The 27571-nt window shown below is 46.7% G+C and overlaps 1 protein-coding gene across 34 annotated transcripts in view; it reads left to right on the forward strand.

The window, feature by feature from the left end:
- The window catches only part of Cacna1a (calcium channel, voltage-dependent, P/Q type, alpha 1A subunit), a 301621-nt gene that overhangs the window by 175043 nt on the left and 99007 nt on the right, over positions 1–27571 (forward strand). For 24 of the 34 annotated variants that reach the window (XR_003947227.1, XR_003947223.1, XR_003947224.1 and 21 more), the window contains exons 6-12: positions 1290–1381; positions 4938–5090; positions 9343–9536; positions 19721–19824; positions 22388–22503; positions 22729–22785; positions 23760–23855. Coding sequence is in view for 27 of the 34 variants with exons in the window: in XM_006530609.3 (XP_006530672.1) it covers positions 1290–1381; positions 4938–5090; positions 9343–9536; positions 19721–19824; positions 22388–22503; positions 22729–22785; positions 23760–23855 (812 nt within the window). In the remaining 7 variants the exon portion in view is untranslated. The remainder of the gene's footprint in view (positions 1–1289; positions 1382–4937; positions 5091–9342; positions 9537–19720; positions 19825–22387; positions 22504–22728; positions 22786–23759; positions 23856–27571) is intronic. The other 10 variants (XM_006530589.4, XM_006530599.4, NM_007578.3 and 7 more) reach the window with 4 other exon arrangements.

The raw sequence follows: 27571 nt of genomic DNA on the forward strand, positions 1-27571 counted from the left end.
TTTAATATGGAAGCATTAAATATATTTGTTTAATGTGGAAAAGTTAGGTTTCTATTGGACAGTGCTGGTCTGTTCTCTTCTCCCTCCACTTGAGATGAAAGACATTGCCTTGTGGATGTTAGACAAACACTCTGACACTGAGCCACACCCCTACCCTCACTGGGGGATTCTAGGCAGGTGCTCTACCCCTGAGTCACACCCAGCCCCTCACTTGGGGATTCTAGGCAGGAACTCTACCCCATGATCCACACCTATCCCAACCTGGATAAGAGCACTGGGGTGCTGCCCCCAAGTGGTAAGGAGCTGTACTGGTGTAAATGCCACCACTTCCCTTACAACCCTCCCTTCCCCAGTCTGCCCCCCTCTCTCACGCATTTTTTCTCCTCGGTACACATCACTCTGACATTTGATGTGTTTACTGGGTTCTCTCAGCTTTCTCAACACACAAAGACCCTTAGCTCCTCTGTGCATGCTAAGCAACAGCTCTGTCTGCACAGAGAGAGGAGAGTGAGGCTCAGAAATAGAGTGGTGCCTGACAGGGGAAATCTGAAGAAGCCCAAAGAAAACTGCAACGTTGGGGTGAGCCAGGCATGGTTGGAATCCCAACAGTCAGGAGGCTGTACTACGAGAACGGCACAGCTCAGGCCTGCGCTGTATAGTAAGATTCTGTCTTCGTGTGTGTGTGTGTGTGTGTGTGTGTGTGTGTGTAGACTGAGACAGAAGGAATTCTATGAGTTCAGTAACAGCCTGGGCTACATAATAAGTATGCTACATTGTGATACTGTCATATATATGTATTTGCACTGTGGGGTGGTTCATGCTTTTAATCCTAGCACTCGGAAGGCAGAGTCTGCAGGAGGCTCTGTATGAGTTCACTCCAGACCTGTCAAAACTACACAGTGACATAGTGTCTCAGAAAAGTGTGTACAAACACACTTAATCTTTATCATATATAAAACAAGCATTTTGTGGAGAAAGAGAAAAGAGAACTGGGTGTCACTGGCTGTCTCTGCTCTTCATGTACCCCAGGCTAGCTGGCCCATGGGCATCTTGGGACTAGAGGTATGTCCCCTCTCTGTGGGTACACATATGCACTCATATATCACACACACATGAAAAAGGGGGGATAATAAGTCACCTCTCGTTCCAAAGGACAGGAACCATCACTGTCACTCAGTGGGAGATAGAACTGAGCTGATGCTGAAGCTGTCTAATCCCCAGCTGAGGTACAACCCCACTCACCTGCCCTGACCCCAGCTTCTGTGTCTTACTGTCATTTTCTCTTGTAGCATCTTGGCCACTGTCGGGACGGAGTTTGACCTACGGACACTGAGGGCGGTTCGTGTGCTGCGGCCACTCAAGCTGGTGTCTGGAATCCCAAGTGCGTGAGTCTCCATCCTTCTAGAAGATTCTGCTTAGCCCCCCCCCATTCCCATCAGGGCATGCTCCCCATAGGGGTCCCAGGAACCAGGTCTATGTGGTCTCTGGAAGCAGACCAGAGGCCACACCTATTTATTGAGCACCTACAGTCTGCCAGGAGTCATGTTCTGCACATGGCTTCTTTAGCACCCAGAACCTATTATAGAAACTATTTTATAAGTGGGCACAGAGAGAGACTCGGGATGGCTGAATAGTTGGATTAGGGTCAGATTAAAGAGAAGGGGCTGAGTGAGAATTAGTCTTGCCTGGGTGGTAACCCTGTGATAGTGACTGATGGCAGTTAGTACCTGTGAATGGAGCACTGCACAGAGAGCCTCCAATGCTCTCGTTTTGCCACTGTACTCAATCAGTGGATATCCATTGCACAGATGAGAAGGGTGAGGCTCAGAGGAGTTCTTGACAGGCGGGTAGAATGAACACAGGGTCTGTGCACATTCTCCTGCACACTTGGTCTCCAGGGATGTCTGGGCTTCACGACATGGGGCAGGCTGTGGCACAGGCTCAGGATTCTGTCCCCAACATTCAAGCCAGACCAGATGCCGCCAGAGGGCTATTTCTAATCCATGTCCTCACCTGATAGAAATCAGAAAGCAGTTACTCTGGGTAGCTGAAGGATAGTTCTGCTCAAAGAATACTTACCACAATTGTGAGGAACTGAGTTTGGTCACAAAGAACCCTTGCAAAAGCAAACAAACAAACAAACAAAAAACAGCTGGGTATGGTGGTGACGTCTGTAATTCTGGTACTGGGAAGGTGGAGACTGAGGCTCCCTGGAGCTCACAGCCAGTGGGTCTAGCTGAATCAAGGAATACCAGGTTTATGAGATTCAAGGCAGATACCTGACACCTGTGCGCGCGCGCGCGCGCACACACACACACACGTACGCACACACGCTCATGCACAGAGCGGGGGGTGGAAATAAGTACCACACTGCCCCTGCACTATGTTCCACATATTGGCATCATTGACCTGAGTGACTCCCATCCAGATCTGAAGAGGTTTCTCTGGTGGGCTGATGTCTCTCAGTACTTGCCTCGCCATGGCTTCCCCCTCAGCACCATAAGAAAGTTCAAAATTAAAAAGATTTCCCAGCTGACTTCCAGCACATTTATTTTACAGGGAAAAGGAGCCCATAGCCAGGCTCTGGGAGCCCAGCAGGCATCTGTGTCCCATTAAATTAAGAGCAGGTGACAAGCCAGTACTAAGGAGCTGGTGTTACTCTCCCTGGTGGATAGGGCGAGGGAGACATTTGCTAGGATGAAGGGAGAGAACAAGAAGGTAAAGTGGCCTGCAGGCCTGCTTTCCATCCTTGGTCCCCATATGGAAAGCCCTGCATCCTATGAGTCATCCTTTGACCTGCATGTGTTCACTGTGATACACACACTCACACACTAGATAGATAGAAAAAGAAAGAAAGAAAGAAAGAAAGAAAGAAAGAAAGAAAGAAAGAAAGAAAGAAAGAAAGAAAGAAAAGATAGATAGATAGATAGATAGATAGATAGATAGATAGATAGATAGATAGATAGATAGATAGATAGATAGATGTAAAGGTGAGTTAGAGAGTTGGCCCACTGGTTAGTAGCATTGGCTGCTCTTCCAGAGGCCCAGGTTCAGTTCCCAGCATCCACATAGCAGCTCACAACTCCCGTTTTGGGAGTTCTGACACCCTCACACAGACAACCATGTAGGCAAAACACCAATGCACATTTTAAAAAGTCATTAAAGTTGGGCAGTAGTGGTGCATGTCTCTAGTCCCAGTACTTAAAAGGCAAAGGCAGGCAGATCTCTGTGAGTTCAAGGCTAGTCTGATCCACAGAGCTAGTTCCAGGACAGCCAAGGCTACACAAAGAAATCCTGTCTTGAAAAGCTAAATAATAATAATAACAATAATAACAAAAACACCTACCTGTGAAGAGCACAAGGAAGAGCCCCCTTACATAATCTGCCCAGTGTCCGTGGGCTCCCCACTCACAGGTTCAGGGGCTGAAACAGTCATGGGTGAACAGCCTGTCTGATCCAAGCACATGGCTTTCTTGACTTTGTCCCTGAACACCACAGTCTAAAAATTATTTACATAGTGTTAACAGTGTATGAGGTGTTAAGAGAAGAAGCTGGGTGCCGTGGCTCATGCCATTGATCCCAGCACTAGAGAAGCAGAAGCAGGCAGATTTCTGTGAACTTGAGGCCAATCTGGTCTACATAGAGAGTTCCAGGACAGTAAGGGCTACAGAGAGAAAACGTGTCTCAAAAGAAAAAAAAAGTTATCTCAAGATATTTAGGTGACACAGGAAGACATGTGTAGACTCTGCAAACAGCATCCACTTTATAGAGCAGACGCAGGTGTCCGCAGATACTCCTGTCTACGGGACCTCTGGATACTGCGCAGTCTGTGTACGGCACGGAGACTGTGGTCAGAATTTGGCCTGCTTCACAGGAAGTTAGAGTCTCAATCTTCTAGCTTGCAATGAGGGAAAAGGTGGGGGGGGGATTCAGGGAAAAGTTGTTGTAACATTTCTTGAGTTTTAGGGCTGTGGTGGGCTACAACATAGCTCAGTTGGTAAAGCACTTAACAGAAGCACTGATGATAACGGGACTTCGCTCCCTAAGACCCACAAAAGAGTAGAGAATGGACTCCAGGAAGTTTTCCTCTGACCTCTACAGATAACCACAATAATTAATTAAATTATCAAAACACTTAGAATCATGGAACTCTTCACATAGGATGAAATTTTAAGCATCTTTAGTTTTTAACCCCCTTCTGTCTCACAAAATACCTAAAATATCTATGGCTGTATCATCTAGTGAGGTAAAGACACTGATGGTGGGTCTGTGAGGATAAGGGCTTGCCTGGGCCCTGATCTGATGTTCACATCTGGATCCTCCACACCTAGCCCACCACAGCCCCCAGGGACCACCTGACCCCAGTGTCATCCTTCTCAACTGAGCTGCTCAGAACAGGGAAGCTTGTATGGGTAGTGCCTAGTAGCCTGGGCCAGGCTCACACAAGTGCAAATGCTTGACTTTGCTGTCTCTTGAGCCCACAGAGAAATCAAATATCCCTGAGCCCCACTTCCCAATCTGCTGCCTGCCTGGCTCATGGCCACAAGCTGATGAGTTTATTGGGAATCTAGTTCTTTGGAGTTGAGAGTTGAGGTGCTGGCTGCAGGCCTATACAGTCTTGCTGGTAACCCCGGGGAGGTTTTGGATGAAGGGAAAATGGGGCTCTTTTGGCTTGGGGCAATTTAGGGAAACAGCACCCCCTTTTGGAAGGAAGCTACTGAACAGCCCAGAAAATGGCTTAGAAAGCCCTGGCTAGCCACCCTTTGGGCCCTAAAACTCCTCAAAGTAGATAATAAATATCTTTAAAGTTTTATAACCAAAAAGGCCTTTCCTGGGGGGCTGTGACCACCTCCCTCTCTGCCAGCCCCACACTGGGCTCCATGGGTGGCACTTGGCGGGGTGCTTGCTTACAGACCGGCCTCTCTGTGTCTCCACAGGTTTACAAGTCGTCCTGAAGTCAATCATGAAGGCGATGATCCCTCTGCTGCAGATCGGCCTCCTCCTGTTTTTTGCAATCCTTATTTTTGCAATCATAGGGTTAGAATTTTATATGGGGAAATTTCATACCACCTGCTTTGAAGAGGGGACAGGTAGGTCCGAGGTGTTGGATGTGAGGTTTTCCTCAGGGGACAAAGCTCCAGAAAGGACAGACAAGGACATTGGTCCTCCCAACCCCAGGGCAGCTGAGACTCGGCACTGCGACTACACAGCAGAGGGCCTGCTTGCAGTCCACAGAAACAAAGCTGTGTGTTAGCTAGGGATGCGTGCCTGTATTCCCAGAATTTGGGAGGCAGAAGCAGGTGGATCTCTGAGTTGGAGGCCAGCCAGTTTGCAGGCTAGTTCCAGGACAGCCAGCACTACACTTGACAAAAAGAAAAGAAGAAGAAAAGGAAGGCTGTTGGGGGATTGAGGTCTTGCCGAACATGCACGAAACCCTGGATACATCCCCAGCATAGCTAAACTGCCTACAGGAAAGACACCAGCCACAACTGCCTCTGATACCTCAATTGCAGCTGCAGCGTTGGGTTTGGGGTACCCTGGAAGGCAACCCAGGGGACAAGTCGTTTGTTTAAGAATGATCCCTGAGATACCCCTAGAAGTTGGGCTGAGGGTGTGCTCTTGAGCGGTTTTCCCCATGAACACAGGAAATGCTACAGTGTCTGGAAACAGCAGAGATGCCCTTCCATCACAGGCAGGAGGGCAGGGCAAGGCAACAGAGTATGAACAAGAGATGGCCCTGCCCTTCTCCCTTAGAACCCAGCACCTGACAGGTCAGGTCCCAGGCAGTGGGAACCCTGCCTGATAGGATCCTGGCTTCTTCAGTCAGAACCCAGCACCAGCAGGTGCTGCCTGCCTGCCCAATCAGAGCCCTGTGCCCCATTGTGCTTTGGTTAACCCTTAGGAGGCTGTGTCCAGAGGGAGCTGTGGTTTGGGTCCCACAGAGATCAGCATGAAGGTGCAGCTTGGGCTCAAGTCCGAGCAAATACAGAAGGCATAGGCTGCATCCACATTTGGACCAGATGCATCCCGGTCCGATCCCAGATTCTCCAGAATTGAGCTGCCTGGTGTCCCAGAATGAAGAAGAGCCAAACAAGAAGATGGTGCCTGTGTTTCAGGACTTGAACCACCTACCCCAGAGCAGACAGCCTAGGTTTCCAGAGCCAGAGAAAGAGTGAACCCATGGGCAGAGAGGTGTGGGACCTTTTCAGGAAAGGCAGCCAGGGAAGAATAGTGTGTACAGAAGTGGCCTTGTCCCAGCTCCACGCACCCACCCCAAGCAGGTCCACAGAGACAATGCCCTGGCCTGGTCCCAGCTGGGAAGGCTGTTCTAGAAGCCTCGGGACTTCACTTCTTCCTCCTCCTGCTCCTTCTTTCCCAGGCTTGTGAAGTTCTCTCAATACGGAATGGCCTAATTATTTCTTTCTCCAAAGAAGAAGGTGTTAATTGAGGCAGATCTATTTCTGCACCTGGCCTCACCCAGGCGGAAGACAGAGAGAGTGTGTGTGTCTGTCAGCCATACACAGAACCACCCAGACTTAGGGCTCAGGAACTTAGGCTGTATGAGCTTTCTGGGGTGTTTTTGTTTTTGTTTTGTTTTCCATCCAGGGCTGGCTGGGGTCCCAGTGGGGTTGTGGGGGGACAGATGTAGGTGGAGCCATGGAGGACAGCAGCCTGGATTCGGGAGGCGATCCAAAGAGCTCCCGATTAAGACTGTAAGATGTGTGAGTAAGAGACAGATATATACAGACGCCCCGGCAGCAGGCTAATTTTAAAATATATTTATAGCTGAATTTCTCCGACTCCGGATGGCTGTGTTTCTCGAATCAACCCTGGGAGTGCTTGGCGGACGGCTAGGGTTGAGGGGGCTGGGGTCGAGCACACCTCTGGATGCTGTTGCTAAAGATAGGTGGTTCCCAGCCACAGGCGCGGGGAGCCCACTTCCTGTCACCCACAGCCATCCCACACATTCACAGACTCCAAGACAAAGTGGAATGCTTCCTGTTTTCTAAGAGTTTTCAGAATCCTGGATGAACAAGACCCTGGTTTGCAGACTTTTCTAGGCAGGGAGGCCAAGTGCTCCCCGCTCACAGGAAAAATAAGGGCAGGAGGACCCCAGAATTACTGGGTATACATAGAGAGCTTCACATAAGCCAGATTTGGGTTGTAAGTGGGGTAGAAAAAGTTCTAGAGACAATGATGATCTTCCCAGTAGGGCCTCTGTAGAGTTTCTCTTCCTGCCCTGAGTCTTAAGCTTTAAAGATCCCACTCTCCTATCTGAACTGTGTCCGAGCAATCTACCATCCAAGCTAGAAGCAACGCCTTTTTTTTTCTTTTTGCCTTTGTCTGCTTTATCATTTGTTGTGCTTTTAATTTTTTTTTTTATTTTCAGTTGGTTTGGTCTTTGTCTCACTGTATAGCCCAGGCTAGCCTGAAACCAGTCATCTTTCAACCTCCTGGGTGCAGGGGTGGCAGGTGTGAGCCACTCACTACCCCTAGCACATATCCTTTTGTTGGTGGGATGCATACCGTCTGCCTTCCCTGCATGGCAGTTGGCGTAGGTTCAGTAAAGCCAGCTGCACACAGGAAATGGATTTCTGTCAAGTGGAAACTGGAGCTTTTAGAGACTTGGCAGTTGTTATTGTTGTTTGTTTGTTTGTTTGTTTTCAAACATGTCTTTTGTTTGGTTTTTTTTTTTTAAGCCTTCTCAAACTAGCCATCTCATCCCTGGGGGGTGTAGCAGGAGGTTTTCCAAGATTCAGAACTACACAGTGGTTTTGTGGCCAGGTTGAGCCAGGTGTTAGCTGTGGGGACACCATGCCTCCTGTTCACTTCAATATGAAAGGATTTGAATGTGACCTGTACAGTCCGCTCCTCCATGCAGGCTTCTTTGGCTCTGTGCTAAGCAGGATCCCTTGGCATTCCTGGTGTGTCACAATAATTACCTTACCCTCAGGTAAGGGTGGGAACTGTGTGCACCTGTGCCTCTCTCCAGGGCCCCATGCATGTCATAAAGAAAAACACTCAGCATGGCTCGAGAAGCACACCCAGATGACATGCATTTCATGGTGCCCTGCTCTGACCATGCTGTGGATCACAGACCACATCTCAGTTGTTAAAGACTGCAAAGATGCAGCATAGATTGCTGGGTCCCATGGCTGCCAATGAAGCCCAGAAGGAAAGAGCTACAAGCACTTGAAAACCAGGAGGCTTCTGTTCTGTTTGCAGATGAGACTCCCTGGTGTGGGGGATTGTTCTTACAGTAGTCTAGGGAGTGGTCTGAGTGTAGGGGGCCTGGACATGAGCAAGGCTGGCCCAGGATCACTTGATGTTGTAATCAGTGATAGCACATGGGAAGTCATCTCTGTCTCCTCTCTCTCTCTCTCTCTCTCTCTCTCTCTCTCTCTCTCTCTCTCTCTCTCTCTCTCTCTCTCTCTCTCTCTCTCTCATTTTTCCCCCTCAGAGAAATATTTCTTAGTTACCCATTGGTCAAAGGAGAAATAATAGTGGAAACTGGGAATTGTCTTAGTTAGGGTTTTATTGCTGTGAAGAGACATCATGACCTCGGCAACTCTTACAAAGGAAAATATTTAATTGGGGCTGACTTACAGTTCAGAGGTTCAGTCCATTATCATCATGGTGGAAGCATGGCAACATGCAGGCAGAAATAGTGCTGGAGAGGGAGCTGAGAGTTCTACATCTGGATCAGTAGGCAGCAGGAAGAGAAAGAGACACTAGGCCCTGCTTGAGCTTCTAAAACCTCCAAGCCCACCCTGAGTGACATGCTTCTTCCAACAAGGCCACACCTCCCAATAGTGCCACTCCCTGGTGACCAAGCATTCAAACACAAGAATCTATAGGGACAATTGCTATTCACACCACCATAGGGATTATTTTCACAATAATGAAGAATGACCATGACATTGTTTCTGAGATGCAGTCAAAGCTACTCTGGAAGGACAACTTGTAGTCTTAAAGAAAAAGATTCAGTTTCAACAGGTTAAGAAAAGAACAGAGGCTAGGTGGTGGTGGCACACACCTTTGATCCCAGCACTCAGGAAGCCGAAGCAGGGAGAGTTCAAGGATAGGCTGGTCTACAGAGCAAGTTTTAGGACAGCCAAGACAATACAGAGAAACCCTGTCTCAGAAAAGAAAGAAAAGGAAAGAGAGTTAAACTGGTAGAAAACAGGAAAAAACAAATGAGCGTTGAAATATGTAGTGATGCGGACAGTAGTTAAGAGATCTAAAACCAAACGCTGATGTCATCTCATCCCAGTTACTATGGTTTCCCATCCTCAGTTGGTTTTCCCTTCTCCCCTTTACTCTCCACTATGTCCTTCCTAGACGACATCCAGGGTGAGTCGCCAGCTCCGTGTGGGACAGAGGAGCCTGCCCGCACCTGCCCCAACGGGACCAAATGTCAGCCGTACTGGGAAGGGCCCAACAACGGCATCACTCAGTTCGACAACATCCTGTTTGCTGTGCTCACTGTTTTCCAGTGCATCACCATGGAAGGCTGGACTGATCTCCTCTACAATGTAAGTGCTGCTGGAACACACACAGGGGCAGGGGGAGGGGATCCCTGAGCTGGGGACAACACCTTTCCTGGTAGTCTTTGAAAGTCCCAGGAAGCCAAGCTGTGGACTTCTAACTGGTACATAGGCACTACTTCCTATTGGTACCTCAGCTGTGTGTTAAGTTTGGTTTCAGTGTGTAATCCTGAATTCAGTATTCCCTACCCCCATTAGGTAGCCACCAACTGAGAGAGGAGCCAGGTTGTGGTCACAGACCATGGCTGGCTCACCAGTTCTATAACACATAACCGACACCCAGATTCTAGAAGCACAGAGTGTATTTGATTTAGTCACTTTGAAGTGTGTACACTTGGAAAGCATCTCACCTGAAAAGGTACCTGTCCTGCCTTCAGCTTTAGTCACAATTCTTCACCTCTCGTCCACGAGCCCTTCTGTGGCTTGGCATATCTTCCTGCCGCTCATTTACACCAGTGGAGTCATCCCTCAGCAGCCGTGGGTCATTGGTTATAGAGCCCCTGTGACACCACGGTCCCAGGTGAAATGGGGTGGAACCTGAACAGCTCCCCATGTTCTCTAAATCATTTTGTGCCAACCTCTGCTACATGGATACTATAGGTGTGGTTCATGCTGTGTAGCTCAGGGAGCATCGGTAAGAGGTGTTCTGAGTGAGCTTGGTGCAGTTGTGTGTCATTTTCTGACTACAGAGATGGAAGACAGACTGCATGAGGAGAACCAGATCTGTTGCTTGGGCTGGGGAGATGGTTCAGTAGATAAAGTGCTTGTCTCATAAGTGTGAAGACCAGGTGTGAATCTTCACATGAATGCCAAGTGGGCAGAGCACTGCCTGTAACTGCAGTGCTCAGGAAACAGAGATGGGATTCCTAGGCAAGCTGGCTGACTAGACTAACCAAAGCTGTTATGAGCTTGACCATCACATAGCTTCAGAAGGACCTCACCAGGCCAAACAGTTCCATGTAAGGTTTATTGGAAGAGAGAGGGACAAGGTGATGGTGGAAAGAGAAGGGGGGAAGAGAGAGAGAGATGGGGGGATTTCTTTATATATAGATGATGATGTAATCAGAGTAATGGTAGGAGGTGAGCCAAATGGATTCTGGGAATATGGTGGCTGTTGCCTTGGCAACAGGTGTGCGGGTCCCACCTATGTGATGTCATGGGCTTTGGAGGTCCTGATACCAAAAATCTCCAAGTTCAAGTTTGAGACCCTGTTCAAAACTGGAAGACACACAGTCTCAACATCTGTATCACACACAGGCATGTGACATGTGACATGTGCATGTGGCATGTGACATGTGCACATGCACACTACACACACTACACACAGATTCTTTTCATCTGTGTTGTTCATCCTAGTGCCATAGGTCACACCCTACACTTTTTTCCATCACTCCTTCTCTCTCCTGACATCATAATCTAGAATGTTCTATGTGGCAAGACAGAGTTCTTACTCTTTGTACAGCAGCATAGTGTTGCATTGTGTTGCTGCCCACAGTTTATCTGCTCAGTCCCTTAGAAAGACATGTCAGGATTGCCCCCACCACCAAAATCAGGTACTCTGCAACCATGATCCCTGTCACACTGTGGGTTTTCCATGCTTTTGTAAATGCAGATGGAGTCTGGAGGATCTACCTCCCTAAAGAGGGATTACAGGGTCAAAAGTGAAATTATGATGAAGAGATGAGCAGATGGCTCAAATGGGAAAATATTGCCACACAAGTATGAGAACTTGTGTTTGACCCACAGAATCCATGCAAAAATACTGGGCATAGTAGCTTGCTCTTGTAATGCCAGTGCTGGGAAGGTGGAGGCAGGAGGACCCCTTGTATTTACTGACGGGCCAGCCTAATCTAATCATCAAGCTCCAGGCCAGTGAGAGACTCTGCCTTAAAAATAAAAAGGTGAACAGCACCTGTAGAGCAATACCCAAAGTTGTTCTGCGTCCTACACATGCACATACATACATACATACATACATACATATATATGCATATACATACATACACATGAATACACAGACACACACAAGTACACATGCAAGTGATACACATATGCATACACATCTAATAAGTGCATGTGTTTATACATATATACACATGCACATACACACATACAAATACATGCATACACACGCATATACAGTCATGTATGCACATATAAACACAGCAAGATGAAGGACAGAGCCAATATTGCAATTCTCATAGTTTTAAAGCAGATTTGTGAGTTGAATGTGGTGGCTCAGAGCTGTCATTCAGGCACTGGGGAACCTGAGATAGGAGGGTTGATAGCTTGAGATCAGGTTGAACCTCTCAGTAAGACACTATCTCAAAACAAGACAAAAGAGGGCTAGAGAGATGGCCCACACGTTAAAAGTCCATACTGCTTTTGCAGAGCACCTGGGTTTCCAGCACCCACACTAGGTAGCTCACAACTGCCTATAGCTGCAAGGGATCTGATGCCCTCTAATCTGGTCTCCAAGGGAACACATAAGATAAGATAGAAACAAAACAAAAAAAGTTTAGATAAGATAAGATAAGATAAGAAAGACAGACAGACAGACAGACAGACAGACAGATAGATAGATAGATAGATAGATAGATAGCTTTTTTCTAAAATAATTATGGAGCATCAACAGCCAGCTGTTGCAGCAAGTCATGTGGCAGTGGGTCATGTAGGTCTTTTGATTTCATGGCATTACCAAGTTTCAAAGACTTTGTGTAGCTCTCTGAGACTTACTGGCTTTCACAGTGGCACCTGCAGATACTTCAGTTGGAAAGTGATAGTTTAGCAAGTAACTAAAATTCTCAACCTCTATTGGGTGGCTCAACCCAATACTTCCTTGTTGCCCAGTGTTTGTGATTCAAAAACAGCCTAGCTTTTGGGGCTGGAGAGATAACTTAATGGTTAAGAGCACATACTTCTCTTCCTGAGAACCTGGGTTCAATTCCCCTTAACCCATACCAGGTGACTTACAATTGCCTATATAACTCTTACACTTCTGACCTCTGACCTCTGTGGGCACTTGCATTTATGTGCACATATTACACACACACACACACACACACACACACACACACACACACACTTACTTAAAATAATAAAAATCTTTTTAAAAAACAAACAAACAAACAACCCCAGCCTATATATTGTGCTGATCATGTCATGTCTATAATCCTAGTACTCAGGAACCAGAGGTGGGTAGATCTCTGAATTTGGGAACAGTTTGTTCTACACAGTAAGCTGCAAACAAGCAAGCCGAAGCAAGACCCTGTCCTAGAAAACAAAACAACAAAAACAAAATAAAAAAACAACAGCCTTGTTAAGGTGTGTTTTTTGTGGTTTTGTTACTATCTTCTAGATGAGAAACAGACTTAAGAGAGGGAGGTCAGTCTACTGAGTCTCCCAGACAGTTGCCACAGAACAGGGTTGATTCTAATCCAACACTGGGCAATATTCTTGCAGCCAGCCCTCTCTGTGTTATTCCCCATATCTGTTTCTTTTATATATTAACTTGCATATGTATTCTCTGTCTCTCCTATCTCTCCTCTCCTCTTTGCCCTTCTCTTCCTCAGCCTCCTCCTCTTCCCCCTGTTTTCTTTCCTTCCTCCTCTCTGTGTTTGTCCCCATGAGCCTCTTTTACTGCATCTTTTTCCTTTGGTTGTCCAAAGAAACAGCAAAACCATTTACTTTCTGCTAATATACTCACACCTAATGATCACAAGCAGCAGGGATGAATCTGTGGCCTAAGCCTTTTCTCATTCACAGATGCTCATTCCATTTCAAATCAAGTGGCTCTGGGTGACTCATTCGTTCACCCAACAAGTATTCTTTGAGTGCCTACTGTGTGCAGCATCTTGTGAATGCCTACATTAGCAACACCTCCTGTGTGGTGACATTTCAGGACACTGAGGAGTTGGCATGCTAGCGGGTAAAACTGATAAGTGTTAAATCAAAGACAGTGGGCAAAAACTATTTTATGCTCAGTGTGGGTCACACAGACAGAGCCGGGCTACACATCAGTCCAGTTTCACTTTACCAAAGTTCAATCAATAAGGCACTTGCCTCGCTAGCAGGAGGACCTGAATCTGATCCCTAGGGAAGCTTCCTCATGCCTGTAACCCCAGAACTGTGAAGGCAGAGGATGGATGGTACCCATTGCTCCCCTCACCCAGCCACACACATGAACATGCATACACACATATCAGAGAAAGCATATAGACATGGTGCATTTGCATTTAAGATGGCGTGAAAGAGTCGTATGAGCTGAGGGAAATGAAGCCATCAAAGATCACAGACAATCCAAGGATAGGTGGAAATCCTCCTGCAAAGACCTAGCAGGAGAGTGGAGCCCGTGGGTCTTCCTCAGAGGACAACCCAGGAAGGTGGAAAGCCTAGGACAGAAGCCCTGAGGCAGGAGTGTCCTGGACAATGTGACGAACACTGAAGCTGCAGAGAAGGTGGAGGGACCCAGTGAAAGAGAGGGACCAAGGAAGCCAAGGCAGTAACAGGCCTTACAGGACCACAGACTCAAGAACTGATTGACCAAGCTGACACAGTACTGAGAGGGGATGGGAAAGAATGCCCCCCAAAAAAGTAACATTCAGGCAGGAACCAATAAGCATAAACTGTGTGGCCTTTGGCCTCCTTCAAAGTCAGTACCAAACCTTAACTTTTTCATGGTCAAATCTACTTCATCTTCATCTCAGAATCTGTGGAGTTGATTGTTTTCTTAAATTGAGGGGTTTGGGGCAATTAGGTTTTTGGGTTTTTTTAAAAAAACATTTTCTCTATTTTGGAAGGGTGGTGTGTTGGTTGGTTCTTTGGTTCTTTTTTTTTTTTTTTTTTTTCTGAATGAGCCAGGCTCAAAAAAAAAAAAAAAAAAAAAAAAAGTACCTAAAGATTTCTCAGGGATTCAAGCATTAATTTGCCTGAAGAGTGTTTGTGAGAGCTCACTACGCTCCGGGCGCCACACTAGGACTCAGCACTGCTGACGATGAGTCAGACTCCTCAGGTTCTTGTGATCAACATGAGACACGGTGCTCAGTGCAGCCAGAAGTGAAGCGGGTTCAAAGCAATTTGAAAGCAGAATGGCAGGTTAGCCCGTTTGGCTGCCCATCTGTGTGATGTGGAACAGTTAACACTTCCTGGGAAAATCAACAGATGGCTGGTCACTCTAGACAGGGAACCCATGACAAGCCAAAGGAGAGATCCCACCAGAGTCCCGTCTAGCAAACCAACAAACTTACTGGGGTTACTCATAAGTGTGGAGATACAGAAATGTGTCTGACAGAGGGTTACTACGGAAGCAAAGACAAGATATGATGGTGAGCATTGTCAGTGTGACAGGACATCACCCAGGGGGCATACCTCTAGCCACACTTGGAAAGGACCATCTTGGTTAGGTTCCCTGAGGAAGAAAGACCTTCAGTGGCTACCAAGGGGAACAAACCATTCCAGAGGAAGGAGAAACAAAGGCACACATGTCTCTCTGCTTCCTGGCGGCAGTGTGGCAGCTGCTTCAAGCCCCTGCTGCCTTGACACCCACACCATGAGGAACTGTACTGCTGACATTTGAGCTCAGACACACGTGCCCCTTGAGCTGCTTCTTTTGGGTTTTTACCCCAGCAGTTGCTTTCGTGTAACATGTTGCCCAAAACAGATGCTGTGTTGAAGATGTGGTCCTAGCTGAGAGACTGAGATGCAGGCCCCCTCAAGGGGTTCATCTGTGGGTGAACTTACACCTGGGTAGACAATGCAAATCAGAGCTTAGGTGAGGAAGCAGGGCACAGGGCTGTGTCTCTAAAGGACCTGTCCTTTCCCCGTCCCCTCTTCCAACAAGATAAGTGACTTAAAACAACAGAAACCTGTTCTGTCCTAGCTCTGGAGGCCAAAGGACCATGGCTAAGATGTCAGCAGGGTTGTGTGATCGCTCAGACACCCACACCTGAATGGGATCCTTTCCGGTCTCCTCCCCAGCTAACAGCCTTCCATCCCTGTCTTCACCTCCCCCTTGTTCAGTCCTTCCATGTGTGTCTGTCTCTGTGTCCTGACTGACCCCTTTTTAAGAGGACACTGGTCACACGGTTAGGGCCTGCCCTGATGACTGCATCTAGACATGGTAACACGTGCAGAGACTCCAGGTATCACTCATAGGATCTGGGAGATCTGGCTTAGACACCTTCACAGGACACTCCATGGGGCAAAGGACAGTGAGCATGTGAGTCTGCCTCTCTAGGTCTCAGTTTCCCACCTGAGAGGACAAATGAATGAATATACACTGTCCTGGAATTCACAAGAAGATCTTAGTCAGTTTCAATAAGTCCAAATTTCACACATGACTGTCCCAAAGCCCTGCCACAGAGTTCAGTGTAGACAAGTGCAACTGAGGAGAAGAGTAACCTTGTCATGAAGGGGTCTCTTACCACCCCTCCACCACCCCACTTTGTCCCCATATGAGCCACCCCATGTGACAGCCCAGAGCCCTTCTTCTAGCTGCCTGCTTCTGGCTCTGGCTCCCAGGCTAAATTTAGCCTGAGGAACTCGAACAAGAAGCTCTTGGCTCCACAGAGCTGTGCTGCCTTCTGTCCAGCGCATCTCAGCGACTTCATTCTTTCTTCAGAATCTTTCTGAAGCCCTGGGATGTGTGGGCAGAACAAAGGTGTGAGCTGGGCTTTCTCGGTCAGCCATCTTCTCCAGAACCCTGTCTGTACCCATGATTAAAAGTGAATTTTTGTTTTAATTATTTGAGTACACACCTTAACAGTAAATGTAGTTATCTAATTATGTTTTCTCATATCGCAGAAGATGGAACCCAGCGTCTTATGCATGCTGGTCTACTGCTGAGCCACACTCCCAAGCCCTGTCTTAATTTTTTTATTTTTTGAGACAGGATCTCACTGTGCAATCTGTCTTGCCTGGAGTTCAGTATGTAGACAAGGCTGGGATTAAAGACACTTGGTTAGATTTTGAGACAGTCTGTTCTCCCTGGGTTAATCTTGCAATCCTAGGCTCAAGTCATCCTGCCTCAGCTTCCTATGTAGCTGGGGTCACAAGTATCTTTACACAATAGTTAACCTTTTCATGCTGTGTCTGGATACAGGATGAATTATCCTGTCGTGTGACACTCTTCATGGAGAGTTGTAAACAAACATCTACCCACTTCAGATAGGGAACCAATGTATGGATACCACCAAATTTGGTGAAGCAATAAGTTTTACCTGGGTTAGTTAAAGAGCAAAAATGGCTCAAAGACAGCTACATCACCAAAGCCCATTCCACAATGGAGAAAACTCCCAAAAGCTGAACCTTGAAGACCTGGAGTACACTACACCTGCAGCGAGGTCAGCAGCCATCTCTCAGTGGCTCAGTGGTCTGAGTCTTTCCCAAGTTACTTGACTGGACTCTGCTTTTTCCAGGCAGATCTGCTGCTAAACAGCTCAGCTTGTCTGAAAGTCTCTCAGCAGCCCTTACTAATAGTCACTTGGGAGGGAGGAGCCTAATGAATCTGGTCAGTTTCAGGGACTTCCTAAAGCTTTTGAGTTGTTTACTTCCTGAATTTAAGGTGGTTCCCTGCAAGATGTAATCGTTCACCTCCCCTTAGAATGTTCTGTGTCTTACTAAAAGAACTAAAGTGCCTAGTTCTCAGAGGAAATTACTATACAACATGTATATACCATGTCTGATTATGGAGTCACACATGCATGCTGTCTGTGTGTAGAGATTTTTTTTCACTTGGTATTATTGTGGTACAGGTTCCTGTGGCAGCCCACCATCAGATAAAATCCCACTCCTGTATAGTACAATCCTCCTGATGGTAGTACTCAAGCTTGTTCCCAGCTTTGAGCATTCTTCTGGTGTTCACTGTGAACATTCCTGTGCATGCCTAGAGTGAACATGGGTTCATATTTCAATCAGGTAACATCTGGGAGTGGTGTGGCTAAGGCTTGGCAATGGACAAATTAGTTTCAGTAGAAATTATTGAATTAATTCTCAGAGAAGCTGTGCTCTATCCTCTCAAAGCTTACATTATCTTGGTATGATGGTGTCTGGCCCTCATCCCAGGAAGGGGAATAAGGGATTTGAAGTCAGCCTGAGCAACATTCTGATACCATACCCAAGAGAAAATATGGGTATGCAGCTCCGTTATACAGTACTTGTGTCATATGCACAAGGCACTATGATTCATCCCCATCAACACAAAGCAAACAAATAGCAACAAATCGTAGTGAAAAATCTTATCACCACCAGTGACTCAAATGTGGCTTGATTTGGAAATAGTCATTATGCGTGTAATTCGTTACACTGGGATCAGTAGGTAGATGACCCTAAACCAATATGACCAATTGTAGTGACAATTCTGGAATTTGGGTTTCTTTTAAAAAACACAGAAATATTATAAGAATGTGCTTTTGTTTTAGTATGGGGCTGCTTTGGACTGGCTGCAACAGCTAACTATGATTTGCCTCATGTTCCAGCCGAGGCATGGTTTTGTCAGTGGAAGATAGTTTCTACAATTGCATCATGTTTGGAATTCTGGGAAATTTTGAGAAGGTATATAAATGCTAGGGCAAAAGGTAGAGTGGGTGGTTGTTGGTCATTCAGGGGGTAGGTTGCAGTTTACTAGTCATTGTGCTCAAAGAAGAAACAGGAAAAATAAATTAGATTCAAAGATCTCTATCTCTATTTCTCCCCTCTATCCTTCTTTATCTCCTATCTAGTGATAGGGGTAAAACCAGGGAGAATAAAGGGTGGACAAAAGAAGAACACACAAAGTAACAAAAACCAGCTACAACTGATGTTTTTATTGAAACGGTAAATACAGCCACAAATGCACATAGGAAGCAGACCATGTTAAGATGAAGGCAGAGTTGGAGGTGACGTGACACAGTATGGTTGTAAATACACCAGAGGCCTGGAGAGAGACAGGAAACACATTTTCCTCCAATCTTCAGAAGAATCAACCATGTCCATAAATTGACCTTAAAGTTTCACCCTACAGAACTGTAAGATAGATTTCCATTTTTTAAGCTATCCAATTTGTGACTTTTGTTACAGCAGCTTCAGGACCCTAATATGCTGTAGTGTCTTTGTGTCAGCATGACCTGAAAGTCCCAGTGGTTCCACAGCTTCACTAGAGACTGGTGATGTCAATCTTTCGCATTTTAGCTTTCCTCCTATAGTATTTATGCTTACTTCTAAAGGTGAGCTTTTAAAGCCACACTTAAGAACCCTGCATTTTCCAATTGCCCCAGGTGATCAACCACTGGGACTTTCCTAGACTGTAGGAGAATCTTCTCCAGCACACAGGTCAGGCCCACAGATTTGGACATTCAAAATGCACATCTGGCTCTCCGTGACTCTGGGCTGGTTGTTTGTCATTCTCAGCCTCCATTCTAGCTTTTAAAATGCAATGGTGATTATGCAGGGCCTCAAGAAACAGAAATAGTGAATTAAATGTAGGTGAATGCATTTAGAAGGACAGGCACGTAGTAAATACTCTCTTAATACTCTTACCAATCACCTCTACAGCCAACTCTTCCCTCTCCCTTTCATCTCCCTCCTTCCGTTCCTACTTCAATATTTGTCTCCATCTTTCATTATCCTCTTTCAGTTTTCTGTTCTCCATTTTAAGAGTATTCTATTTGTGGACTACTTCTCCCTGCAGAATTAGCTGGGCACTTCCTAGGGATGGTTTTGTGTTGTGGCCAGGCCATGAGAGTCTGAGGCCATTCTCTAAGGGGAAATGATGACTATGTAGAAACAAATGTGGGAACTGGGGATTCATTCCTTTCTCCATTTCTGTGATGTGTGTGTGTGTGTGTGTGTGTGTGTGTGTGTGTGTGTGTGTGTGTGTGTGTGTGTATGTGTGTGTCCTTCTCATTTCAGACTCAGGTCCAAAATCATCTTAGGCATTGCCTTGGCTCCCAGATGCCTTAAGAACTGTGTGTGACATGAGACAGCTTTGTCCTCTGGTGGTATCTTGGTGATAGCCCCCAAACATCTAAGCCTTACCTTCCATGCCCCTCGCTTGGCTTCCAGAGTGCCAGGATTCTGCAAGTCTAGAACATTTGACACAGAATCACAGAGGGCATGAAGCTAACCCTACTGCTCCTCGTCAGTCCCACCTGGGTCCCACTCCAGTCTCATATGGTTTCCCTCTTTGTGCTCTGCAGAGCAACGATGCCTCAGGGAACACTTGGAACTGGTTGTACTTCATCCCCCTCATCATCATCGGCTCCTTTTTTATGCTGAACCTTGTTCTGGGTGTGCTGTCTGGGTAAGTCTGCTACTCCACTCTCCATCCCACTCTTTCTAATGAAGAAACTTCCTTCCTGGTTTCAGTCAGCAAGATTCTCGTTAGCAAGCCACAGGCAGCTGCATAAACTGTAAACTGCCTGAGGCAGCCAATGAAGAAGCCCTTGTGGGTTTTCTTGTCCATCTATAATAAACATCTATAATAAACTGAACACTTTGGAAGACTGGAGAGATGGCTCAGTGTTTGAGAACGCTGGCTGTTCATCCAAAGGACCCAGGTCAATTCACAGCACCCACATGGCTGCCTGACAACTGTCTGAAACTCTGGATGTGGGAATTTAAGACTTTCTTCTGGTTTCTTTGGGTACAACATACCCATGGTATGCAGACATGCATGCAGGCAGAACATCTATACATATGAAATAAAAGTAAAGAAATATAAGAAAGAATAATTTAAAAATAACAATACTTTGGGTTCCTCCTTTCCTGTCTTTCAAATAAGCACAGCACTCAAGCCATGTGGGGTGGCACTGGTCTCTGGTCCCAGCATAGGAGGCTAAGGCAGGAGAATCCTGAGCCCCAACTTGTCCTGGGCTTCAGAGCAAAACCCTGTCTCAAAAAAATAAAATATGGGGCTGAAGAAATGGCTCAGCAGTTAAGAGCACTGGCTGCTCTTCCAGGGAACCAAGGTTAATCCTCATGGCAGACAATAACTATCTGTAACTCTAGTTCCAGGGTGTCCAACAACCTCTTCTGATCTCCAGACACCAGACACACACATGGTGCACAGACATACATGTAAGCAAAACACCCATATATGTTAAATGCAGATAAATAAATATTTTAATTAGATTAAATAAATAAATAAATAACAAAGTATGAAGCTGTGGATAGTGATGCACACATATAATGCCCGTACTCAGGAAGTTGAGGCAGGAGGATTGCCACAAGTCTACTTCATAATCAGTTCCAGGCCAAGCTGGGTTACAGGGTGAGACCCTATCTCATAAGAACAAAACACCAACAACAAATACATACATACATACACACACACACATACACGCACGCACGCACATGCACACACACACACCAAAATCAAAACTGCATTTTCCTTGGAGCTGGAGAGACTGCTCTCCAGTTAAGCATGCTTACTGCTAGGCTGGTCTGCTGATGAACATCTTTGATCCCAGAACTCTGGAAGCAAAGGCAAGTAGATCTCTGGAAGTTCCATGCCAGACCACTCTACATAGTAAAACCCTGTCTCACTAAAAGAGAGGGGGCCGATAGATAATTCAGCAGTTAAGAGCACTTGCTGTTCTTGCAGAGGACATGGGTTTGGTTCCCAGCACCCATATGATAGTTCACAACCATCCAGAACCAGTTCCAAGGGGTCTGGTGCCCTATTCTGACCTCCAGCACCAGGCACATACATACATACATGCAGGCAAAGCACTTGTACACATATAATCTATCCAAGAGAAAAAGGAGTGATGAGTGCAATTGCAGAGAACCCAAGTTTGTTGCCAAACATTGGGCCACTTATCAACCACCTGTAGCTCCACCTGTAGGGAATTTGGCATCCTCTTCTAGACTCCAAGAGCACCTGAACAAACATAGCATACACACACACACACACACACACACACACACACACACACACACAATTATAATAAGCATTTTAAATTCATTTTCCTAACACAAATGATCACCAAATCCCCAAAATTACTTTAATTTTTTTAAAAAAAGTTAATTATAAATGGACTTCATAATTCTCACCAAAGAAGTCTGGGGCGCATAATGTAGCTTGGGGCTTCCAGCAGTAACCCCAGGTACTTTCAGGTTTCCACTCTGCCATCCTTCTCCAAGGAATCTGCTGGCAGATAGTTCGTGTCTCAAGATGACTGCCTGATACTCACAAGGTGGCACCCCCATGATCCAAGCAGGAAGAGGCAAAGCCTGTAAGGAAAGAGGATTGCTGCAGGGAGAGAAGGTGGAAGTGGTAGTAGCCAGGTGTACTGGGGGTGTCAGTCAAACATGTGGCAACCATCGCTGGCTCAGCTTCAAGCCCTTGAGTGCTGGCTTTTGCCTTTCTGATCCAGTTGAGACACTGAGAATTGTGTGCACTGTCAGAAATACCCAGCCTTTACGATTAGGACTCCCTCCTGAGAGACTCCCTTCTAGGTTGAGAACCACTGCCTTTCACTGAACCCCCAAACACACATTGCCTCTAGAAATTTTCCTAACCACAGAATCTGATTTTGGTTTGGTTTGGTTGGGGGAAAATCAGTAGGATGGGTTTTTTGTTGTTGTTTTGTTCACTTTTTTTTTCAGTTTGTTTTTAAGACAGGGTCTCGTGTAGCCCAGGCTGGTCTAAATCTAGCCAGGCATGACCTTGAGCTTGTGATTCTCCTGCCTCTATCTTCTGAGGGCTGGGATAACAGGCTTGCACCACCATGTGCCGGTTGTGCTATGCTGGAGAAGGACCCAGGGCTCTATGCTTGATAGACATGTAGTTACTGGGTGGGCATGTATTTACTGGCTGAGCCCCATCACCATCAACTCCTGGCTTCTCTGTGATTCTGCAGGGAGTTTGCCAAAGAAAGGGAACGTGTGGAGAACCGGAGAGCTTTTCTGAAGCTCAGAAGACAACAGCAGATTGAACGTGAGCTCAATGGATACATGGAGTGGATCTCAAAAGCAGGTGAGGTCCTTTCATCCTGAGTTCCAGGGGTGGACATCCCAAGCCACGGACAGCCCAGAGTCACACCTGCAAGGGAAGTTGATGGTGGGAAAAGAAAGAGGCTCCAAGTTGCTAGCCCCAGAGATTAGCAGCAAGAGTCTAAAATAGAGCAGGGGACCTGTGGTGCACAGCTGTAGCCCCTGGAAAGTCCTTCAGGCAGGGCCTTAACTCTGCTCTTCTCCTCAGAAGAGGTGATTCTTGCGGAGGACGAGACAGACGTGGAGCAGAGGCACCCTTTTGATGGTAACTGTTCTGAGCCCAGCATGAAGGGGAATCCCAGGGGAGTGGGGTTGGCTGGAGCTGGGCACACGGAACTGGTTCTAGAGGGTATGCTAGGCCAGAGCAGGAAGAGATGTGAGGCAGGGCTGTGCAAGGAAAATTGAATAATTGAGTCATGGGCTTCTGGAAGGGATTTCAGAACCTCCTGAGGTGAGTGGGTCCATTCCTGACTTCCCCCCCTTATTCTTTGAATCATGTGCACTGTGGCCAAAGCTTTTCTCGTCTATAAAATGGACATAATATGGTTGGTGAAATGGCTCAGTGGATGAAGGCATTTGTGCCCAAGCTTAATGATCTTAGTTCCATTCCCAGAACACACACACCACACACACACACACACACACACACACACACACACACACACACACACACTGTCCTTGACTAATATGGTCCATTCCAACCAGCCAGGTCCCCAAAGCTCAGCTGCTTCCTAGATCCCAGCCATACCCAGTGGTGGAAGCAGTAGACAAACAGGACTGAAGAAATGGCTCCGTAATTAAGAGTACTAGCTGCTCTTCCAAGCACCTGAGTTAAATTCCCAGCACTCACATGGTGGATCACAACTTTTTATAACTTCAATCCCAAGGAATCTGGCGCCTCCTTCTGGCCTCTGTGTGCACTGCACACGTGCTGCATAGACAACACAGGCAAAACACCCATACACATAAAATAATAATCGTTAACTAAAGTAAATAATAAAAACAGAACAAATTGAAACTAGTGTTTCTGAGCCTGGACTGTGGACTCAAGCTGAACAGTACTAGTCTTTTCTGGACTCCTTAAAGCAGAGCCACCTCACCTTCCCCAGCGGTAGCTTGTATGTGTGTAGAGTGTAGTGTGTAGAGTGGCATGCTGTGGCATGGCAGTACAGGTGTACAGTGCGCAGGACATCCTGGCATAAAAGGGTAACACCGTCCTCTCTCGCCATGTTTCCCTTGTTGGAGCTCTTCGGAGAGCTACTCTGAAGAAAAGCAAGACAGACCTGCTCAACCCTGAGGAGGCCGAGGACCAGCTGGCTGACATCGCGTCTGTGGGTAAGTCCCTCTCTCTGCACCAGTCACTGCCCATCACCCAGGAATGGGAGACTGAGCCCCAGGGGCCAGGTGGCTGGGTGTGGGCCTTAAACTGCTTCTCACCCTGTCAGAGTGGGGCTTGCATCGTGATGAGAACATCGACCCTCCCTTGGCCTTCCAGTTTATTTGGATTTTTGGACGTGTTTCGTTTTTTCATACCTGGCTGGATCCTGTCCACTAATGCCATTGTAGTATCTCAACTAAATGAGCCCCGTGAATCTCTTTTAAAGGTGTACTTGTTTCCATATTTTAGGTATATGAGCACTCCATTTGCCTGTGTGGCTGCTTGACAGAAGTGGGCACCAGGCAGAAGAGAGCATCAAATCCCAGTGCTCTTAACCACTGAGCCATCTCTCCAGCTCCCACAGATCTCTTTATTGTAGGTGTAAATCCAAACTTTACTCATTTATATCCAGCTCCAGTCAGAGAGCAGGCTCCCAGTTATCTTGGCTAAGTCCACTACAGCCGAGTGCCCTACTCCCAAATACTGGCATAGCAGGGCATGGTGGCACATACCTTTCTCTCAGCACTCCAGAGGCAAAGGCAGCTGCAGCTGTGAGTTCGAGGGCAGCATGCACTACATAAGGAGCTCCCAACCAGCCATGAGACCCTGTTTCAAAAACAAACAAATGTAGCACAGCAAAAGTCCTCTGTACCTGAACTGTTTCCCACTCCAGGTGTTTCCAGATTTGGGGATATTTCCATATACACCAGGTGGTATCTTAGGCACGGAACCAAAGTCTAAAACCAATCTTCATTTATCTCTCAGACACAGAGCCTTAAAGGTAACCTTAGACTCCTTTAAAAACACTTTTGTGTGATCAGGTGTGGTGGTGCATGTATTTAGTCCCATGACATGGGTCTCTGAGTTCCAGGATAATAAGAGTTACATGGTAAAACTCTGTCTAAAAATGGTATTAATAATAACAATAACAATAATTAATCGATGTTGTTGAAAGGAGAGAACTGACTCTCACAGGCTGTCCCCAGACCTCCACACTCACTGAATGTTACACACCAACACACAATAAATAAATTACCTTGTAATTTTAAAACACAATTTTGTTCAGGAAATAATGCAGATTTTTAGAGTTTTTTTTATTTATTATTTTGTTGTGTGTGATATATCGGGGACAGTCCCACATGCCACAATAGTGTTGTGAATGTCAAAGGACAAGTCTGGAGTTCTGAAGCACTTTAGCCTTCTTTCCACACTTGGTGTTGTCTGGTGTGCAAAGGTTTGACACTGGGAGCACGCTGCCCTTAGATGTTCAGATTCGGAACGTCCGTCTGGGGTCACTGGCTAATGAATTGAGAATGAGTACTGGGTTCAGCACAAGACAGAGGCAGGGTTCCCATCATGTGAAAGTTCTCGCCCCACGAGAATACACATTAAATGGAGATTTGGGGCTGAGGGGATGGCTCAGTCAAGAAAGTGCTTGCCTCAAAAGCACAAACACCTAGTCAAAGTGCTAGGACAGAGTGGAGGACATTTGTAGTCCCAGTACTGACAGGAGACTCACTGGACAGCCAGCCTAGCTTAACCAGTGAACTCCAGGCCAGTGAGAGACCCCAACACAAAGGGATGTGGGTGGTATCCCGAGGATGCTATTACCTCAGGCTGTCCTACAGCCTCTATGCAGACATCTGCCCACACAGACACTAACATGGACACAAAAGCACACGCGTGCGCGCGAACACACACACACACACACTAAACAAAACTAAAGGGAGTAGCAAGATGGATTGGTAGATAAAGGTGCTTGCTGCCAATCTTGACCTGAGTTGGATTCCCCAGGACCCACATGGTCAGAGAAGGCTTCTCGGAGGAGATGCCAGTTGGGTTGAGAGCAGAAGGCGAGCACTGGGGACACTGGGAGGAGCAATGGGTGCCAATGCATACACACCCCTCTAAGATCGCCCACGACCATCTTTCCTCTCTGGAGTGACTCTACAGAGGATGTCTGCCTCCTAGCCAGTCACTCTGAGTAGGAACCCTGCTGTGCACATTCACAGTGCCTCCCCACACCCTATGGGTGTGCTCCCGGGGATAATTACAGGATCAAAGCTATGAATGACTTCCCAGCTCCTTACTCTCTAAGCCACTGAATAACAGGACACTCATTCATGAACTTTTAAGGGACACAGACTCTCACTGGTCCCCACCCTGGCTCTTGCACATTCCCTTCGCCAGTTAAGGATGCTTGTAATGCTATTTTGAAGCTTGCTTTCCACTTCTGGCTGAAGCACGCTTTTGTTTATAGTGACAGTTACTTCCGTTTCTATTTGTGGGTGCACCTGGTCATGTCCTCTGGGTAGGTTCTGCAGAGGTCTGTTTCTTCTTCATGTATTCAGTCAGCATTGGCCTTGAGGACTCACTCTAGAGTTTTTCTCTCTGCATCCTCCTCCCCTCCCCTTCCTCCCCCTCCCCCTCTTCCTCCCTCTCCTCCTCCTCTTCCTTTTTTTTTCTTCTACTCACATAGTCTCCCTGTGTAATTCTGACTGTCTTAGATCTCACAGAGATCTACCTGCCTCTGCCTCTATAGTGCTGGCATTTAAGGTGTTCACCATGCCTGGCCATCTACTACCCCCAAACCCCGATAGACAATGGAGAGGCTACTCTTGCAGAGGACCAGAGTCCCAGCACTCACGTGGTGGCTACCATCACCTGTGACTCCAGCTCTAGTGGGATCAGACATTCTTTTCTGGCCGCCCCAGGTACACATGCAGACAACACTCATACACATAAAGTAAGAGTAAATTTGGCCAGATGTGGAGGCTTTAATCCCAGCACTCCAGAGGCAGAAGTCGGTAGATCTCTATTAGTTTGAGGCTGGCCTGGTCTACATAGAGATCCAGGTCAGCCAAGGCTACATAAAACAAAAACAAAAACAAAAACAAAAACAAAACAACAACAACAACGTGTGTGTGTGTGTGTGTGTGTGTGTGTGTGTGTGTGTGTGTTTTAGGCATGCACGTGTGGAAGCCAGAAGACAACTGTGGGTCCTAAAGATTAAACTCAAGTCATCAGGCTCAGAGGCAAGCCCCTTCAGCCACTGTGCCCATCTTGCAAGCCCCACTTTTTTCTTTGTTTATCTTAACCAGCATGCACCTTTGTCCCTGTTGTTGTGTACTTGGGAACCCAAGTTGAGAGCTAGTGAATTAGATGGGTGTTCACTCCTGGTGAGTTTCTGGTCTTCATCTTTCATTCTGACAGACATGAAAACTTGATCCAACCCCATGCTGACAAGGATGAGGGGAAACTGAGACTCTCAGATGCTCTTGGTGGGGGCATAAATCTATGATGCTCCTGTTTGTTTATGATATATCACTTGGCATTATTTGGTTATAGATCAATTTCTTGGCCTACTGTCTATGCAACTTTTATTATTTGTTTTCTTGCCTTGGTGGAGCTGAGGGCACAGCCAGGTGACTGACTGCCTTGGGAGTCCACTCGTCTACTCAGCTCTAAATTCAGCTCCTTCGCCTACTGTTAATCCTCTGGCAGAATTGCTTCTAATGTTTGAATAAGTAACTGCAAAGGCCAGAGTGGGGAATCACAGGAGCATTTGCTGCGAATGCACAAGGCACTGGGTCCTACTCTTAGCATCCTAAAGCCAAACCATTTTAAAAGTCAGTGAGGGCTGAGGGGATAGCTTAGGGGGTAAAGCCTTACC

The sequence above is a fragment of the Mus musculus genome, chromosome 8 (assembly GCF_000001635.26).
Source record: "Mus musculus strain C57BL/6J chromosome 8, GRCm38.p6 C57BL/6J".
Taxonomy (NCBI): domain Eukaryota; kingdom Metazoa; phylum Chordata; class Mammalia; order Rodentia; family Muridae; genus Mus; species Mus musculus.